This window comes from Rhinopithecus roxellana, chromosome 11 (assembly GCF_007565055.1).
Source record: "Rhinopithecus roxellana isolate Shanxi Qingling chromosome 11, ASM756505v1, whole genome shotgun sequence".
Lineage (NCBI taxonomy): Eukaryota > Metazoa > Chordata > Mammalia > Primates > Cercopithecidae > Rhinopithecus > Rhinopithecus roxellana.
The window spans coordinates 2242310-2261117 of NC_044559.1; the positions used below are offsets into that span (position 1 = coordinate 2242310).

General features: G+C 37.7%; 1 protein-coding gene across 5 annotated transcripts in view; it reads left to right on the top strand.

The window, feature by feature from the left end:
• PARG (poly(ADP-ribose) glycohydrolase) overlaps positions 1-18808 on the top strand; it is a 135251-nt gene that overhangs the window by 90983 nt on the left and 25460 nt on the right. For all 5 annotated transcript variants that reach the window (XM_010370345.2, XM_010370344.2, XM_010370346.2 and 2 more), the window contains 3 exons: positions 2614-2761; positions 15951-16029; positions 17514-17622. In XM_010370345.2, coding sequence (XP_010368647.2) covers positions 2614-2761; positions 15951-16029; positions 17514-17622 — 336 coding nt within the window. The remainder of the gene's footprint in view (positions 1-2613; positions 2762-15950; positions 16030-17513; positions 17623-18808) is intronic.

Here is an 18808-nt window from a genome sequence, read left to right on the forward strand (position 1 = left end):
GGAGATCGGGGAATATTGTATTGCAATGCGACAGAGCTCATTGTGTAGCATATAAATTACATTATGCTGAATGGCAACAACAACAAAACCACTCTGAGGAGCGTTGTCATTCCTGTCTTTTCATCAAGTTGTAATTCAGAATCTGAGTAATCTGAACGAACGAGTAGCTTTAAAGTGACTTGGAAAATAACTGGCTAAAAATAAAGATGCACTCACATTCTTGTTTTCATGTACTGGAACAGGTTTCTCAACTGTTGTAGAGGGTCTTTATTGTTAAGAACTTAAGTGTAAAACTTTGGTTTTCTAAAAGACTCCGGCTTTTAGAGACATACTGAGTTGAGTATTTTTATTTCTGTGCACACCTTTCAGGTTACAAATGTTGACCTTTTATTTAAAGCATAAACAATAGCATACACACTGAATGTATTTCATGATCATTATCAAGTAGTACATAAGTTGGATAGAGCTTATCTTTTTATTTTTGTTATGTACCTTATTCCAGTAAAAATTAAGTTAGACCAATCTTAAACCTCGTCTGTTTCAAATTCGTAGTCACAATATCATTATACTTCTAGGCACTCAGCCAGTCTCTTAGTTCTCAAGTACAGCCCATTTTATTTCTTTACTGAGTTTCTTCTCTTTCCTTTACCATTTTCCTGTTTGAGGCCCTAGTAGTGATTGTATAAACTATTCAGTACTCACCTAACCAGCCTTTTTACTTTTAGTTTTACACTTTTCCATTTATTCTTTAAACTCTAGCCTGAAATATCTTCCTAAAACATAGGTCCAGGTGTTTCTTGAATCTTTCCCAGAACCTTCAGAGGGAAATTGAGTAAAAATTCCCTAGACCTCAGACCAGCTTATCACCAACTATAAGCCTCCACCTACTCTACAGTGCAGGCAAGCATGAGGAATCTGTTTACCATTCTCCTCAGCGGTGATTTACATTTGGTTTTTTTTGCCCTGTGTCCTTGTGCAGCTATGCCCTCAGCCTGCATGTCAGCTGCCACATCCTCTTGTAAAACTTTCCTATCTTCCTCCCATGCCCCAATTTTGGTTAATTGTATTTTTAGGAAGTATCAAATACATAGTAACAAGCTCTTTAATAATCATCTTCTCATTCTGCTTATGCTCATTCTAACTGCTATCTAAATTGCAAATGCCGTGAGGCGGGGAACCATACATATCTTATTCATCTTTGTATCCAGTGATTCCCAGCACAATACTCAGTAAATATTTGTTGAATTGGACAGTTTAAGCCATGAATCACCCAGTGCCCATAGACCTCATATATAGTAGGTAACTAATTCTAATCAGCAGACTGGTTTCACCAAAATTATTTTCCTATATAAGCTAAAAAGTTACTCTGGTTTTTTAGCATTGGTTTTAGTACTCCAGAATACAAATCCAAATATGCAGTTCTCTCTGGTGACTCATTTGAAGTTATTCAGTGGTATGTTTTAGTATTTTCTAAGTTATTCTGTGGTAAAAGAAGACTTCTATTAATTTCTGTCTTTTCACATATATTTTTACATATCAAACAATTCATACTCTTGTTTTACTGTTTCATAAAATAGGCTTTAGATTGTCATTTAGTATCAGTTGCTTTAAAGAACACTGAAGTTTTAAGACATCATATATTTTAAAATAGTTTGAAAGCATATAAGCCTCATGGTATTTAGTCAATTCTATTTTACTTGTGTGTATGACTGTGTATATACACAAGTTGCGTGTGTGTGTAATCTAACTCCTAAGATAGTCTCACTAAGGGAAAGATGGTTGCTATTTCTTACATATTGCCTCATGAGGCTGGCATAGTGCTGGACGCACTGGACAAATGGAAATAATGCCAGCAAGTTGAGTTCGCTTCTCTGGAGGATTGTGTATCTCTTCTTTATTAGTAGGAGTTTGGGGATCCCATCATACTACTCCACGTGAAGCATAAAAGTTTCCAACCTAATTGGAAATATTAATTTAATTGAATCTTTGTTGCTATACTGGGGGGTTTTTTCTTCCTTTTTTCCTTAGTTATATTTAAAAAAAATAATTTGTAATGTTCATGTAGTTTGGGGTTTGGGGTTGAATTTAGAAGGAAAAAAATTCGATCTCTTTATTCTTACAGTAAGGTTGGAAAAGGTTACCCAAAAAGTTGATTACTAAATTTTTCAATTCTTTAGAGCAAATGTTTGGTTACCATATTACATAAGAAAAGTTTAATTACATTAAAGTCACGTGAAATACATAAAAGGAAATTGACGAGCGAATGGGGGAGAATGACTTTGAAACCTTTCCAGACAAAGACCTCCCTTGATTTGTGGCTCCTGAGACACAAATAGGTTTATAAACAAGAATCTGTATAATACGTAATGTTTTGCCTAAAGGCTCCATTTTCCAGATTCCTTCTGTGGTTCTGGGATCCAGAGAAATGTGCAGAGGTGTTAACTGCAGTGAGATGGAAAGAGTTTAAGCAACCATAATCTGCCCTTCCTGGGAAGGTTACTTATTTGGGAATTGATTTTCGTGGGAGATGAAAAGATGAGAGCTTAGAGACTGTGTGCTTCTTGATCATAGGTATTTTTGACCACTATTTAACATGCCACATTTTCCCAACAGGTGGATTTTGCAAATCGTTTTGTTGGAGGTGGTGTAACCAGTGCAGGACTTGTGCAAGAAGAAATCCGCTTTTTAATCAATCCTGAGTTGATTGTTTCACGGCTCTTCACTGAGGTGCTGGATCACAATGAATGTCTAATTATCACAGGTTAGTTTTGGGAAGCCTGGATAATGGGGTAGTCTTCCCCATCTGTGAATATCTGTCATGAAGACTAAACACTCACCTGGGTTGTAGAATTTAGTTTATGGTTATTCCCAAAGATTATAATAGGAGAAAAACCATCCCCATGAGTTATATAAAATGTATACCCAACCACATGACCTCCAAAGACATACATGACAAAACTGACTCCAAAGTCTAATCTTGAAGCCACACTGTGCCTCAGATAGATTTGTAGACTACCTTCAGAAGAGTATATTTTCTTCCTTATGTTTTGCTTTTAAGATTCTCTTTCACTTTCAACGATTTGAATATGGTGTGTCTACATGTGGATCTCTTTGACTTCAGCCTACTTGAAGTTTTTTGAACCTCTTGAATGTTTAGATTAATGTTTGTTATATTTGGTAAATGTTGGGCCATTATTTCTTCAAATATTTGTTCTTCCCCTTTCCTCATCTTTTGAAACTCCCAGATTATATGTCTGTTGATTTACTTGATGTTCCACGGGTCTTAGAAGCTCTGTTTATTTTTCTTCATTCTTTTTTTTTTTTTTTTTTTGAGGCAGAGTCTCGCTCTGTCGCCCGGACTAGAGTGCAGTGGCCGGATCTCAGCTCACTGCAAGCTCCGCCTCCCGGGTTTGCTCCATTCTCCCGCCTCAGCCTCCGGAGTAGCTGGGACTACAGGCGCCCGCCACCTCGCCCGGCTAGTTTTTGTATTTTTAGTAGAGACGGGGTTTCACTGTGTTAGCCAGGATGGTCTCGATCTCCTGACCTCGTGATCCGCCCGTCTCGGCCTCCCAAAGTGCTGGGATTACAGGCTTGAGCCACCGCGCCCGGCCTCATTCTTTATTATTCTTGTTCCTCAGACTCAATCTCAATCGACCTGTCTTCAAGTTCACTGATTGTTTTTTCTGCTTGCTCTAAACTGCTTTCAATGTCACTGATGAATTTTTTATTTCAGTTATTGTGCTTTTCAATTACAAATTTCTGTTTATTTTTTATAATTTATATCCCTTTATTAATATTCTCTATTTGAGAAATATCGTTCTTATACCTTAGTTCTTTAGACATAGTTTTCTTTAGTTGTTTGAGTATATTTTAAATAGCTGATGTAAATTCTTTGTCTACTAAGTCCAACATCAGGGCTGCCCGGGGCAGTTACTAATGACTGCTTTTTTTTCTGAGTATGGGTCATACTTTCTCATTTCTTTCCATGTCTCCTAATTTTCATTTAAGACTGGACATTTAAAATAATGTAATGTGACCCTGGAAATCAGATTTTCTCTTTTCATCACAGTTCATCTTTCTTGCTGTTTTTTTCAATGACTTTTCTAAACTAATTTTGTGATGGCTGTGTGCTTTCTGTGTGTGGCCAGTGAAGTCCCTGCTCATTAGATTAGTAGTCAGCTAACACTTGAACAGAGTTCCTTAAATGCCTGAAACTAATAAGTCTCTCGGTCTTTGTTAAAGGGATGTATGTGCAGGTGCAGCCTACCTTCAACACTACACCAAGCAGTTGATGCCTCTGCCTTAGCCTTCACTTCCTGTCAAGGTTAGGCAGAGGAGAGAGCTGAGGGCTTTCTCTCGTTTTTCCTGAGCATTCATATGGCCATGAGCACACATGAGCCCTCTAGATTCCTTCTTGTTTTAATATATTAGAACTTTTCAAAGCCCTTTGTGGACATCTCATTCTTCAGCTTTTCCTTTGAAGCTTTTGGTTAGCCTATTGTTTGCCCCAGCTGTTAGTCACCACCTCAGGAAGTCTTAGTGTTAAACAATGCCTGTAATTGTTTTCATCAAACCCTCACAAGAATTAGGCTTTTCCTACTGGGCAAGCTCCAAGTCCTGTAAAGTAAAGACAGCCTTCTGAGCGGGGGGCCCTCCAGGGGACCACCAGACAGTCAAATAATGATACTTCTCTGAGAATTGGGCTTTGAAGGAGCTTCTGCTTCCTTTTGCCCCCTCTGATGGCTGCTAATTTTCACTGTGATTCAGGAATGTTAGTTTTTAAGGCCGAGATGGAGCTTGGGAGAGTGGGATGGGAATAAGGCAAATAAAACACTGCAAAGTTTACTGTTTTTACCAAGATTCAGCTGGTTTTTCTTGAATAAACACTCCCTGGATTGCTGCAAGCCTTTGGCTACTTTTCAGTTGATTCTCCCAGTGCTCATCACAGTGTTCCCATTGCTTTCATGGAGGAGAGAGTTTTCAGAGGTTTTTACTGCACCATTTTTGACTGATGTCTTTTTATCTTTTGTAAGCACCCGTTGATAAAGGAGCTTTCAATGAGTTAATCTACACCATTTAGACATCCTGTGTAAATTTTTATCCCCGTGATTCTGCTGTTTTGGTGAAATAAAGCAAAAAAAAAAAAAAAAAATTGTAAATTGTCTGACTTTATGTAGGAAATTAAGATTGGAACCTCCGCAAAGGAATTTTTTTCCTGGATAGAGCCTCAGTCAGCCATTTGAAGTTAGTGACTTGGAGTACTGCATCCAGAATTCTGAGATTATGATCAAAATTATACTGAAATGGAAAGATAAACTCCTTTTATACTCAACACTTCCTCACCTCACATTTTGGCCATCTATCTGCATTTGTTAGTTATCATGGATACACGTGGGAAGTTACAATTGGGCAAGGTACTAAGGGAGATGAGATTGCAAGGAATTACAGAACAAAAAAACTGGCATGAATCTATTGTTGAGCAACCAACACTTTGGCTATTGGTCTCACACTATTGTAGGGAAGCTCTGCAGGTTTGGAATGTGACTGTCTTCATCATTTACGTACATCAAATAATACTTTAAAAGATTGCTATTCCGGCTGGCTGCAGTGGCTCACGCCTGTAATCCCAGACTTTGGGAGGCCGAGGCGGGCGGATCATGAGGTCAGGAGATCGAGACCATCCTGGCTAACACAGTGAAACCCTGTCTCTACTAAAAATACAAAAAATTAGCCAGGCCTTGTGGCGGGCGCCTGTAGTCCCAGCTACTCCGGAGGCTGAGGCAGGAGAATGGTGTGAACCCGGAAGGTGGAGCTTGCAGTGGATCGCACCACGGTGCTCCAGCCTGGGCAACAGAGCAAGACTCCGTCTCAAAAAAAAAAAAAAAATTTTTTTTTTTTTTAGCTGTTAAGGTAGATTTGGACTGAAGACTAGAACAAAATATCCCATCAGTTTTTAAGATGAATTTACATTCTTGAAATAAAAAACTTGATAAAATGCATTTAAACTTAAAGCCAACTTGTTTCATTTGCTTAATTTCTCTAGAAAGTAGTAAGAACTGGGCCGGGCAAGGTGGCCGACACCTGTAATCCCAGCACTTTGGGAGGCCGAGGCTGGGGGGGATCACGAGGTCAGGAGATTGAGACCATCCTGGCTAACACGGTGAAACCCCATCTCTACTAAAAATACAAAAAATTAGCCAGGCATGGTGGCATGAGCCTGTAATCCCAGCTACTTGGGAGGCTGAGGCAGGAGAATGGTTTGAACGTGGGAGGCAGAGGTTGCAGTGAGCCGAAATTGTGCCACTGCACTCCAGCCTGGGTGACAGAGTAAGACTCCATCTCAAAAAAAAAGAAAAAAAAAAAGAAAGTAATCAGTACTTTGTCATCCTCCATTAATGTTGTTAATGTAAATAAAGGATGTCATTTTCATTGGGAATAAAACAGAAATGTTAAGAGGAAAACATTAGAATATTTTCTTTTTTTAAAGTTAATTTGTCCCCAGTCTAAAAACGGATTCTAATCTCCTTTTACGTAATTTCTAAACGTTCCTGCAGCTATTGTAAAATGAATGGAAAATTGCAGATCCATGACTCACCTTCAGATCTGTAATTACCTCAGACTAAGGACATACGGGGTGACTTTTAACTCAACATTTCTCCCACATTCACTTAACTTTATTATAGTGCCTCCTAATTAATATCTGTGATGTGATGTTACCCTAATGGAAATGTCCATTTCATCATCTATTTGATGTCTGGACTTCTGCCATCTCCCTCCTTAGGAGACTCTTAGCCATGCACTGCAATCTATCTGCCTGATCAATTCCATTTCTTCAATGATGCATCCAGCTCAGAGAGCTAATGGCTGTGACTGTGCTGCCTGTATCTGTAGAAGAGTTTGAGAAATTGGAAATAAATTAAATTTATCATCATTATGGGATATCTGGTTGGTATCAGTCTTTTAAATGACTATGAAACAGGTCATGCAAACAGGCAAATACTTTTATACAGACAGTGTTATCCCTCTGTTTGTTGTGATCCTCCCTGCGGCAGCCATGAGTTAACCTTTCAGTAAGTATAGATAGAGGGAAAGAGTTAAAATTCCAGTCTTCCCATTTCTTCTTCTTTTTTTTCCCCTCTTATTTGTTTCTATACAACATCCAGAAAATAGTTTCAATACTAAAGGGTGTTAAGTTTTCTGAGAGTTGTTTTTCTGCTTCTGTTTGGTGAGCACATAAACCAGATGCCTAGGCATGAAACCTACTGGGCAGAGTATTCGTATATTTAACATAAAACCTGCCGCTAGTGAATCAGATTATCCCAGACATCACAAATCTTTACATCTTTTCTGAGTGTCAGCAGAGCTGATAGAAATGATAACAAGTAGACACCATCGCTTATAGTAGTGGTGACATCTTCTAGAGTTACAGTACTTGAGGTGCCTGTCAAGACACCAGCTCATTGGGAAAGGTCCAAATTCAGTTGGAGTTTTCCAAAAATGTTTGGAAATTAAACATTTTTATGCTTGTCTTTTCTAAGTTTTTAATAATCATTAGAATTAAAAGCAAGAGTTTTCTATCTACTGCATAATCACTACTGTTTGAGTGATGCTAATAAAATTTGGGTAAAATGGTGTTTATACAAACCTGCTTTCAACAACCCATTGGTAAGTAGAATTTTTTTAAATCTTCAAATATTTTTGTCCCATGTTCATTACAAACTCTTATTCCTAATCAGGGAAAATAACCATGTTTCTTACTACTAAATCTAAAAAATCATAAAGAGGTCATGCACTCTTCTTAAGATTTTAATGGATTCCTTCTGGGTTTTTCCTTAAGTGAAGGTCTTTGACTATGAAGTCTTAAAGGCCCATCTCTAGTGAGAGCTATCACAAAGGTCATTCAGTCTTCTGTCTCAGTAGCTGTTACCAGTTTACCTTTATATTTTCATCATAGTTCATTAATATACATTTTAAACAAGTTAAAGGCATTCACTTTTTTCAAAGGAGACAGTTGACATGTTAAAAGGTGTCTACTTAGAAAACCCAGGATTTAACTTGTTTGGCACAAAAGTGTTTGTATGTGTATTTTTTTATTTCCCATAAAGGAGGGAAGGAAGTAAATCTAACCTTGTTCCTCTTAGAAAAGAACACCGAAACTATATTAACCTGAAGTAGAAATATGATAATTGATACTTCATATTTTTTCAACCACTTTCTTTTAAAAAGACAGAACAAGTATTTGTTTTCCGAGTTAACAGATCAGAATAGGCAGTTTGTCTTTTTATGAACAGGAAAAACAAAGCTTGTCTACTGCTAGGCAGAAAACAGAAAAGAAGGAGTAGTCCTTGCTGTCTTGGTTCCTGTCAGGCAAGTAGACCAGGTTGCTTTTCACCCCTGTGTAAATAGAATCACATATCTGTGGTTTCTCTACCCCCTTAAAAAATTTAAGTCTGATGACACCAATATTGATGGCTTTGTGGGTTTGAATGAATTTTTTACTTGTCTCATTTAGTTTCCCAAGGAATTCTATGATGTAAACAAAATAAGAATTATTAAGAACCCTGAATTTCAGATGATGAAATGATGTCCAGTGAAGTTTGATTATCTAAGGTCACCTAGCTAGTAAAGATTCACTTCGAGTTTCTCATGTTTCCTAATCTCAGTGCAGTGCTCTTTTTACCATACCATGCATTTATTGTAGATGTGAATTTTTGGTATGCATCAATTATGTAGTGCCTTCAGATTATTTCTGGACTCATTATTTTAATATCAGCTAAATTTCTTTGACTCATTAATTATTATGTTTATTCAGCAAGTTCTTACTCAACTGCTTTTATATTCTTGCAGTACAAGATGCTAATGTAGATTAAAATGTTATTTGTTTTTTCCTTTTTTAAGACACAGGATCTTGCTTTGTCACCCAGGCTGGGTTATAGTGGCACAATCATAGCTCACTGTTACCTCAAACTCCTGAGCTCAAGGGATCCTCCCACCTCAGACTCCTGAGTAGCACGAACTGCAGGCTCACACCACTGCACCCAGCTAATTTTTTTTTTAATTTTCAGTGGAGATGAGGTCTCACTCTGTTGCCCAGGCTGGTCTGAAAACTCCTGGGCTCAGGCAATCCTTCTGCCTCAGTCTCTCAAAATGCTAGGCTTACAGCCGTGAGCCAACACACCCTGCCTATAATTATAATCCCTGCCCTTGAGGAGCTGAGAGTCTAGTGAGGAAGTCGGATTCCATTTCTTAAGACAGATTTATTGAGGTATAATTGACATAAAATAAACCATTTGTTTAAAGTATACAATTGCATAAGTTTGGACATATGACTACACCCATGAAGCTATCTTTTGTCTAAGTTTTCATTGTTTTTTATTTTGAGTTTTGAAAGCTTTATATATTTTGGATATAAATCCTTTATCAGATATTTGTGGCATGTCTTTTCATTCTCTTCACAGTGACTTTTGAAACACAGAAGTTTTAAGTTTTGAAGTAAGCTTATTAATGTGTTGTTTTTGTTCTTCCTGTTTTGGTTGCTATAGCTTTATAATAAGTCTTAAAATCAGGTAGTATGGGTCCTTCAACTTTTTTCTCCTTCAGAGTTGTTTTGCCGAGTTTTAGAATCAGTATTTCAATGTTTACCAAAACAGCTGCTGGAATTTTGAGAATGCTTTGAATCTATAGATCTATTCGGGGAGAACTGACATCTTAACAATGTTTTGTCTTTGACACATGTCTAGGATATATGTCTCTGTTTTTTCATGTCAGTTTTTCTCACGAGTATTTTATAGTCTTCATTGTATAATTCTTCCCCATTTTGTCAGATTTATCCATAAGCTTTTCATAATTTTGTTGCTGTTGTAAATTTTTTTTAATTTCTGTTTTTATTCATTACTACTATTTGGAAATACAATTGATTTTCAGATTACAATTCAATATGTTAAGTGCTCTACTAATGTTATGTGCAAAGTACCTGGGGAGCATGGAGGAGGAACAATCAACCCTACTTATGGTGTCAAGGAACGCTTCATAAAAGAAATAACATAAATTTTCTAGTTATTTTCTTGATTTTTAGCATGAATATCTTGCCCAGAATTCTAGATAAATGTGTAATAATTAAAATACAAATTATTTTTAGAAGCAGTGTACTAAATAATAGACTGGAAATTCTAGTATTGAGTTTAAATCTTTGAGCTTTTGATTCTGGAAATTTTTAATCATATATGAAAATAGAGTGTTTTCATAGCTTTATTTATATTATGTGGTTTTTTATTGTGTGGTTTTTTTTTTGTCTGTTTGTTTTGAGACAGAGTCTCACTCTGTCACCAGGCTGGAGTGCAGTGGCACCATCTCGGCTTACTGCAACCTCCACCTTCCGGCTTCAAGTAATTCTCTTGCCTCAGCCTCCTGAGTAGCTGGGACTACAGGTGCGTGCCACCACGCTCAGCAAATTTTTGTATTTTTAGTAAAGATGAGGTTTCACCGTGTTGGCCACAGTGGTCTCAATCTCTTGACCTTGTGATCCTCCCGCCTCGGTCTCCCAAAGCACTGGGATTACAGGTGTGAGCTACCCTGCCCAGCTTTATATTATGTGTTTTTATGTGTATACATATGAAATTTCAGACTTACAGAAAAGTTGCAAGAATAATACGTGGAATTTTCATATACTCTTTACTCAGATTCACAGAAAAGTTGAAAGAATAATACATGGAATTTCCATATACTCTTTACTGAGATTCAACAGTTTACATTTTTGTCCCATCTACTTCATCAATTTGTCTATTTTCTTTTCTTGAATTGTTTAAGAATATATTGGAGATACTGTGCCTTTTTACCCCTAAATCCTTTGTTGTATATTTCCTATGAACTAGGACATTGTCTTACATCAGCACAGCACAGTTAGTTATCAAAATCAGGAAATTTAATTTGATACAGTACTGTTAATCTACATTATAATATAATTTTGTTATTCCAATTATGACCTTTGTAGCTTTCTTTCCAGTCTTCAATTAGTCCAGGCTCATACCTTGGTATTCTTTAAACTAGAACTATTTCTCAGCCTTTCCTTATGTTCATTCACCTTGTGTTTCTAAAGTGGATAGGCTAGTTATTTTGTAGATTGTCCTTCTTGTGTTTGCCCACTGCAAAATTAGGTTCAGGTTATTCATTTCGGTAGGAATCCCACTGAAGTGATACTGTGTTCTATTTAGTATACTTATTTATTAATATTTATTAATATATATGGAAGTATAGACACTTGCATTCTTATTGTATTCAGTGGATTATGATCCATTGCTTATTATCTGATGCTAAATTGTCCCATATTCAATCAGTGGGAATGCCTTCAAACTATTGTGTGCCTTTGACATGTGCCCATCATTCTTTAATGCACTTTCTTCTTTGAGCATCTCCATCTTTTTAGCACAAAAAGATGTTGTAGGCTTATCTTGTATATTCCCTGCACCAGCTCTGGAATCAACCATTTCTGCAGGTGGTCCTGGATTTTTGTTAGTTTTTGGAAGCCAAGATTTGAACTAGAACATATGTTACAACACACACACACATATACAACTGTGAATTTATATCGATACCTCCCATTCTTAACCAGCATCACAGCCTGTATTGTAGTCTTTCCCCCTTTCCATAATTGGAACTCTCTTCCCCAACTATGAAGAATGTGGCTCCCAATATCTTCAATTTTTTTCTTTTGTTTAAGCCTAATATATACAAAAGGTGGTTTCAGAACTTCTAAACCATGCCACTGCAGAAAGTAAACCTGTTAAATGGAATTCAATATTTGTTTACAGTTCTTTTATTTTTGAAGTAAAATTTACACACATTGAAGTATACAGTGTTAAATGGATAATATGATGAGTTTTGGCAAATAGATATGCTTTTATATCCCACACCCCTATCAAGACATTAAAAAAAAAAAAAGTATCACCTCAAAAACTTCCCTTGAGCCCTTTTCTGGTCAGTCCCCAACCCCAGAAACAACCATAATTTTTATTCTTTTCATTATAAATTACTTTTTTCTTTTTTTTTTGAATGTCATGTAAATATATATCATACACACTTCTGTATCTTGCTTCTTTTGCCTAGCATAATGTGAGATTTATCTATGTTTTTTAATATATCAGTGGTTCTATCCCTTTTATTACTAAGGAGTATTCCTTTGTGTGATCATGGCAAATGTTTTATTAATTTTTTATCAATAGTTGGATTGTTTCCACTTTAGTTTTGTGATAGTCTTTTTTTTTTGTAATGTCAACTTAGCTAGGCTACAGCCCCCAGTTATTCTGTCAAACACTAATTTGGGTATTGCTATGAAAGTATTTTATAGATGTGATCAAAGTCTACAAGTAAAGGAGTTAATCTAATTACATTCAATAAGCATTTTTTTTTCCTTTGAGACAAAGTCTCAACTCTGTCGCCCAGGCTGGAGTACAGTGGTGTGACCTTGGCTCACTGCAACCTCTGTGATGCCCCTGCCTCTGCCTCCCAAGTAGCTGGGATTACAGGTGCCTGCCACCATGTTCAGCTAATTTTTGTAATTTTAATAGGGACTGGGTTTCACCACGTTGGCTAGGCTGGTCTCGAACTACTGACCTCAAGTGATCTGCCCACCTCTGCCTCCCAAAGTGCTGGGATTACAGGCGTGAGCCACTGTGTTTGGCTACATTCAATATGATTTGCATTAAATAAGTATAATCTGCCTGGGCCTGATTCAGTCCAGTGGAAAGCCTTAAGAGCAGAGCTGAGGCTTCTCTGAAGAGGAGATTCATTCTGTGCACTGCCGCTTCACCCATGCCTGAGAGTTCCAGTGCACCCTTTGGACCTGACTAGTCAGCTCCTCAATTGTGTAGGCCAATTTTTGGCAATAAATCTCTTCATATATACGTCCTACTGGTTCCATTTCTGTGGTTGAACAATGACTGATACAAATCTATTACAAATAAACCTGCTATGAACATTATTCTTTGCAATTTTTGTGAGCACACATTTTCAATATTTGTTTAATAGTAGTATTATTTGCAGTTTTTGTGAGCACATATTTTCAATATTTGTTTAGTAGATATCTAGGGATGGAAGTTCTAGGTCAAAGAATATGTGTATATTTAATTTTATAAGGGATTGCCAAACTCTTTTCCAAAATTGTTACACCAATTTATGTTCTACGAGCAATATATAATGAGATTTCCACTTGTTCTACATCCTCGTCAACATTTAGTGTTGTCATTCTTTTTTTATTCTTTTTTATTTTAGCCTCTCTTTTGAGTGTATGGTGGGTTCTCACTGTGATTTTTTTTTATTTGCATTTCTCTGATGACTAATAATGTTGAGCAGTATTTCATGTGGTTGTTAGCCAGTTGTATATCTTCCTGTGTGAAGTTTATATTCAAGTCTTCTGTCCATTTTTCTAAATTGGGTTGTGTTTTTATATAGACATGTAGGAGTTCATCATGTATTCTGAACACAAGTCCTTTGTCAGATATTTGATTTGGAAATATTTTTTCTCCAGTCTTGTCTAAGCATTTTCCTGAGGTGTTTTTTCATTGTTTGTTTGTTTTTTGTTTTTGTTTTGTTTTTTTGAGATGGAGTCTTGCTCTGTCACCCAGGCCGGAGGGCAATGGCATGATCTCAGCTTAGTGCAACCTCCACTTCCCAGGTTCAAGCAATTCTCCTGCCTTAGCCTCCCGAGTAGCTGGGATTACAGGTGCACGCCACCATGCCTGGCTAGTTTTTGTATTTTTAGTAGAGACAAGGTTTTACCCTGTTGTCTAGGCTGGTCTGAAACTCCTGACTTCAAGTGATCCACCCGCCTCAGCTTCCTAAAGTGCTGGAATTACAGGCATGAGCCACTGCACTCAGCCCTGAAGGTTTTGACCACCAGAAGTATTTAATTTTGCTTATTCTAGTTTTTGTTTTGTAAATTTTTTTAAAACTTTTAACTAAAAAGTAAACTTTAATGTTGAAAATGCAAACTTGGGAAAGACAGAAAAGATCACACGCAAGGCTGTCACTTCGCACTTGGAAGGTTGCACAGTGGCCGGGCAGAGGCGCTCCTCACTTCCCAGGCAGTTGGCAGCTGAGCAGAGGTGCTCCTCACTTTGCGGACTATGGGCAGCTGGGCAGAGGCGCTCCTCACTTCTCAGACAGTTGGCAGCTGAGCAGAGGCGCTCCTCACTTTGTGGACTGTGGGCAGCTGGTCAGAGGCGCTCCTCACTTCCTGGACAGGGCAGCGGCCTGGCAGAGGCGCTCTTCACTTCCCAGATGGGACAGCGGCCGGACAGAGGCGCTCCTCACTTCCCAGGCAGTTGGCTGGCTTGTTTTGTAAATGTTATGGTCACTGCTTTCTTTATCCTGTCTTAGAAATTGTACCTACCCAATGTCGTAAAGCTATTCTCCTATATTTTCTTCTGAAAGTCTTACAGTTTTGTGTTTTATGTTTATGTCTGTGGTCCATGTAAAAATAATTCTTATTTGTAGTGTGTGGTCACAGTTAAGGTTTATGGGTTTTTCTATGAATATCTACTTATTCCAGCAATATTTGTTAGAAAAGCCATTTTTTTTCTGATGGATTATTTTAGTACCTTTGTTGAAAATCAGTTGATGATACAAGTGTGATTTTATGGATTCTGCTTAATTCCATTCAACTCTTGGTCTTTCTGAAGGCCAAGACTAAGTAAGTGTTTAACTTAGGGCATTGAGTGTTCCAATTTTCTTGTTTTTTGTTGCTGCTGTTGTTGTTGTTGTTCATTCTAGGTTCTTTGCATTTCTTTGTAAATTTTTAAGTCACCTTCTTAATTATTATTTTTTAATGTCTACTTGTGTTAAGATTGATATGAATCTTTATATCAAAAATTAACATTGTAACAATATTGAGTCTTCTACCTCAAGAGAGTATATGTCCCATTTAAGTTTTCTTTTTTTCATAGTGTCTTTTTTTTTTTTTTGAGATGGAGTCTTGCTCTGTGGCCCAGGCTGGAGTGAAGTGACACAGCCTCCACTCACTGCAACATCTGCCTCCCGGGTTCAAGCAATTCTCCTTCCTCAGCCTCCTAAGTAGCTGAGATTACAGGCGCACATCACAACGCCCAGCTAATTTTTTGTATTTTTAGTAGAGACAGAGCTTCACCATGTTGGCCAGGCTGGTCTTGAACTTCTGACCTCAGGTGATCCACCAGCCTCGGCCTCCCAAAGTGCTAGGATTACAGGCGTGAGCCACTGCGCCCGGCCAGTAGTGTCTTCTTTGTTGTTACATTTATTCCTAGGTATTTTATGGTTTTTGACATTATGGGTAATGGATTTTTAAAAAATGTTTATTTTCCCATTGTTTGTTGCTAGTATACAAACATACCCTTGATCTTACTAAGTTTACTTACATGCTTTTTCTTTATTTTAATTTCCCCTCTCTTTCTTTTCTTTTTTCTTCTTTTGAGACTGAGTCTCGCTCTGTCTCCCATGCTGGAGTGCAGTGGCACGATCTCAGCTCACTGCAACCTCCGCCTCCCAGGTTCAAGCAGTTCTCCTGCCTCAGCCCCCCAGTAGCTGGGATTAAAGGCACACACCTCCACGCCTGGCTAATTTTTACATTTTTAGTAGAGGTGGAGTTTCACCATGTTGGCCAGGCTGGTCTCAAACTTCTGACCTTAGGTAATCCACCCGCTTCTGGGATTACAGGCGTGAGCCACTGCGCCTGGCCTCTCTCTTTAGTTAGTGATTCATTAGAATTAGCTATGTAAACAATCATGATATCTACAAATAGGGATAGTTTTACTTATTTTTTTACGTTCTTTATGCCACTTTGTTTCTTTTCTTGCTTTATTGTACTGGCTGGAGGGACCTTCAGTACAGTGCTAAACAGAAGTGATTCTTGCCATGTTGTGGTAGGTGGAATGTTTTTGCCATTAAGTGTGAAGTTAATAGTGACAGATTGTTTGTTTCAGGTACTGAGCAGTACAGTGAATACACAGGCTATGCCGAGACATATCGTTGGTCCCGGAGCCACGAAGATGGGAGTGAAAGGTAAATCTGTTTCTGTCTTCAGTATTCCATGACTAAAAACAAAGGAATTTGGGCTTGACCCTCACACACTCTCATTCCCTCTGCTTGTATTTCAGCAAGTGAACTTAAAAAGAAAAAAGAAAAGAAATCAGCATTAAGGTTCATTGTCATTTAAAACACTATTACCACCTTCCTGTACCAAAGGGAAGAACAGTGAAGATAAAACCAAAAGTCTAAAGCAAAGACAAAGAGGGGCAGAATTCTCTACAGTTCTTTACCTCTGAGCTACAGTCAGAAGCTGTGGAGGTTAAATTCCGTGTTTAAATCTGAGTAGAATAGGTTCTAATTAGAGCTTAAAGCCTTTGGCCAACTTACTAGGTTATATTTAATTTTTCTATGAAATTAGGTAGAGGAAAGCTGTGTTGTGACAGTTGACCTAATGCCACAAACCAGTTGATGGCAGAACCTGCAGTGTGCTTTGCTGCTCGTGTCTCCTATTTCTTCTTGAAATATAGTGTTCTACTTTGACAGTCTTGTTTCTAGTTGACCAGAGATAAAATTTTGCAGAAATGCTACCTGAAAGCTTGTGGGGTTTTTTGTTTTGTTTTATTTTGTTTGTTATTTGATGAGAAAGCCATTGTGGCAGAAAGAATCAGCTCTTGCCCACGTGCCACAAATGTATTCCTCGTAATGTCTCAAGTCCATCTTCTGCTTTCTTTCTCTTTATTTTGTTTAAAATAACATCTACGTAGATGTTTATTCCTGATAATTATTTACAAACCTGCATGAAGATTTCTGTTTTGGTTTTCAGTTTGAAAAGTTGCTTGGCACAGCAATATATGCAAGTTTATAAAGAGATTAAATATTTGGGATTTTATATGTTTCCAAATTATCATCTCAACCATTCCTTTCTGTTTCCATGGGCAACATGGTATTGTCTGCTTTGATGTCTTTGTTATTTTAAAAATAGTTTCTCACAGTCAGCAATTGAGCACAGTAGGTAGAATGCTGTACTGAATTATTTCACATTTTTGTAACACTTCTTAGGATTATTTCCTGGACAGTACATAGTGATGTTACAACCCCAGTGATTTAAAGCAGATCTCTCAAAGCAAAGGAGGAATGAGCTTTTGTCAAGATGCAAATGCCATGTCCTTAGTATTAGAGGAAAACAAAGAACTAGATTCCTTTTGTTTGCCCCCAAATCCTTTAACCTCTGAGACTTACTGTAAATGATTTACCTGTTTACACTATGTCATTGTGTTGTCTCTGGGTAATTTTTCATTTTACTCTTTAATGCCTGACAGTGCACACTGTATATGCCTCAATCTAAAAATAAAGGGTGTTCCCTTTCCTTTCCTTTTGCTCAGACTTGCAGACACTGGTTTGTTTGTTTTGAATATTTTAACACAGCTAAAGTCTTGGCAACCTGACCCCTGAGAGGATTTTATTTGAGCGACTGATACCTGTTCCTTATCTTTTCTCCCCTTTCCATCCTGTCCCAGGGACGACTGGCAGCGGCGCTGCACTGAAATCGTTGCCATCGATGCTCTTCACTTCAGACGCTACCTCGATCAGTTTGTGCCTGAGAAAATCAGACGCGAGCTGAACAAGGCCAGTAACCTTATTTCTTAGTTCATCTGGCAGCTGTCATCTATTTACTGCCATTTTATTAATGCTGAAATTAATGCTTTCTGGTAATTCTTGCAGTGTCAGTATGTCTGCCCACAGCTCTCCTGATTTAATGGCTCTGTCAGCTTGTACAAGATGTACTTTCCATTTTGTAATTGTTTGATTAGCAGCTAAGGTTGCCAGATAGGCTGTTGCTTAGTTTTAAACCCCACACATGCATTTATCTCATCAAGTACCTTAGCTGCTATGGAACACTATCATTGTAAAACCATATAGAAACTAATGAGCTCTGAAAATTTTTTCTCAGACCTGCTTAATGACATTTTCTCTACAAAGTATGCTATCAGGGTTAAAACAGAAAAACTGAAAAAGCCAGGTCAAATGTTCTATTTTAGGTAAGATTTATGATGGAATCTATTATTTTCTGTAATACTTAGTGCTGCCTACTATATTCATTTTTTTTTTATTGTATTACAGAAATATAAAAATGAGCCATACCTGTTGTTCAAATTTTCAATATTGGCGACCATAATAAATAAACTCTTTTACACAATAGAGAGCTGATTCTGGTCTCTGGATTTTGGGCTTTCCCAAAACAGCAGAGATTTTCTTTAGTTCCTCAAATTATTCACTCAGCAGAGATTTTCTTTTTTTTTCTTTTTGAGATGGAGTTTCACTTTTGTGGCTGAGGCTGGAGTGCAATGGCGTGATCTTGGCTCACTGCAACCTCTGCCTCCCGGGTTCAAGTGATTCTCCTGCCTCAGCCTCCCAAGAACTAAGATTACAGGTGCCCACCACCACGCCCAGCTAATTTTTGTATTTTTAGTAGAGATGGGGTTTCACCGTGTTAGCCAGGCTGGTCTCGAACTCCTGACTTCAGGCAATCCTGCCCGCCACGGCCTCCCAGAGTGTTGGGATTACAGGTGTGAGCCACTGCGCCCAGCCTAGAGATTTTCTTTAGTTCCACAAATTATTCACACAGCCAAGAAGACTGACCCAATTCTGAAAATCAGTGTTTCACTCCCATGAGTAGGATTTGGTTATGAGATTATTAGGATAATGAGGCTTGTGGTTTTACATGGTTATACATGGTGTGCCAGTTCCTTCACAAACTTCTGAGAATAATAACCGTAATCTAGACAGACTTTTACTACACTTAAAACTTAGT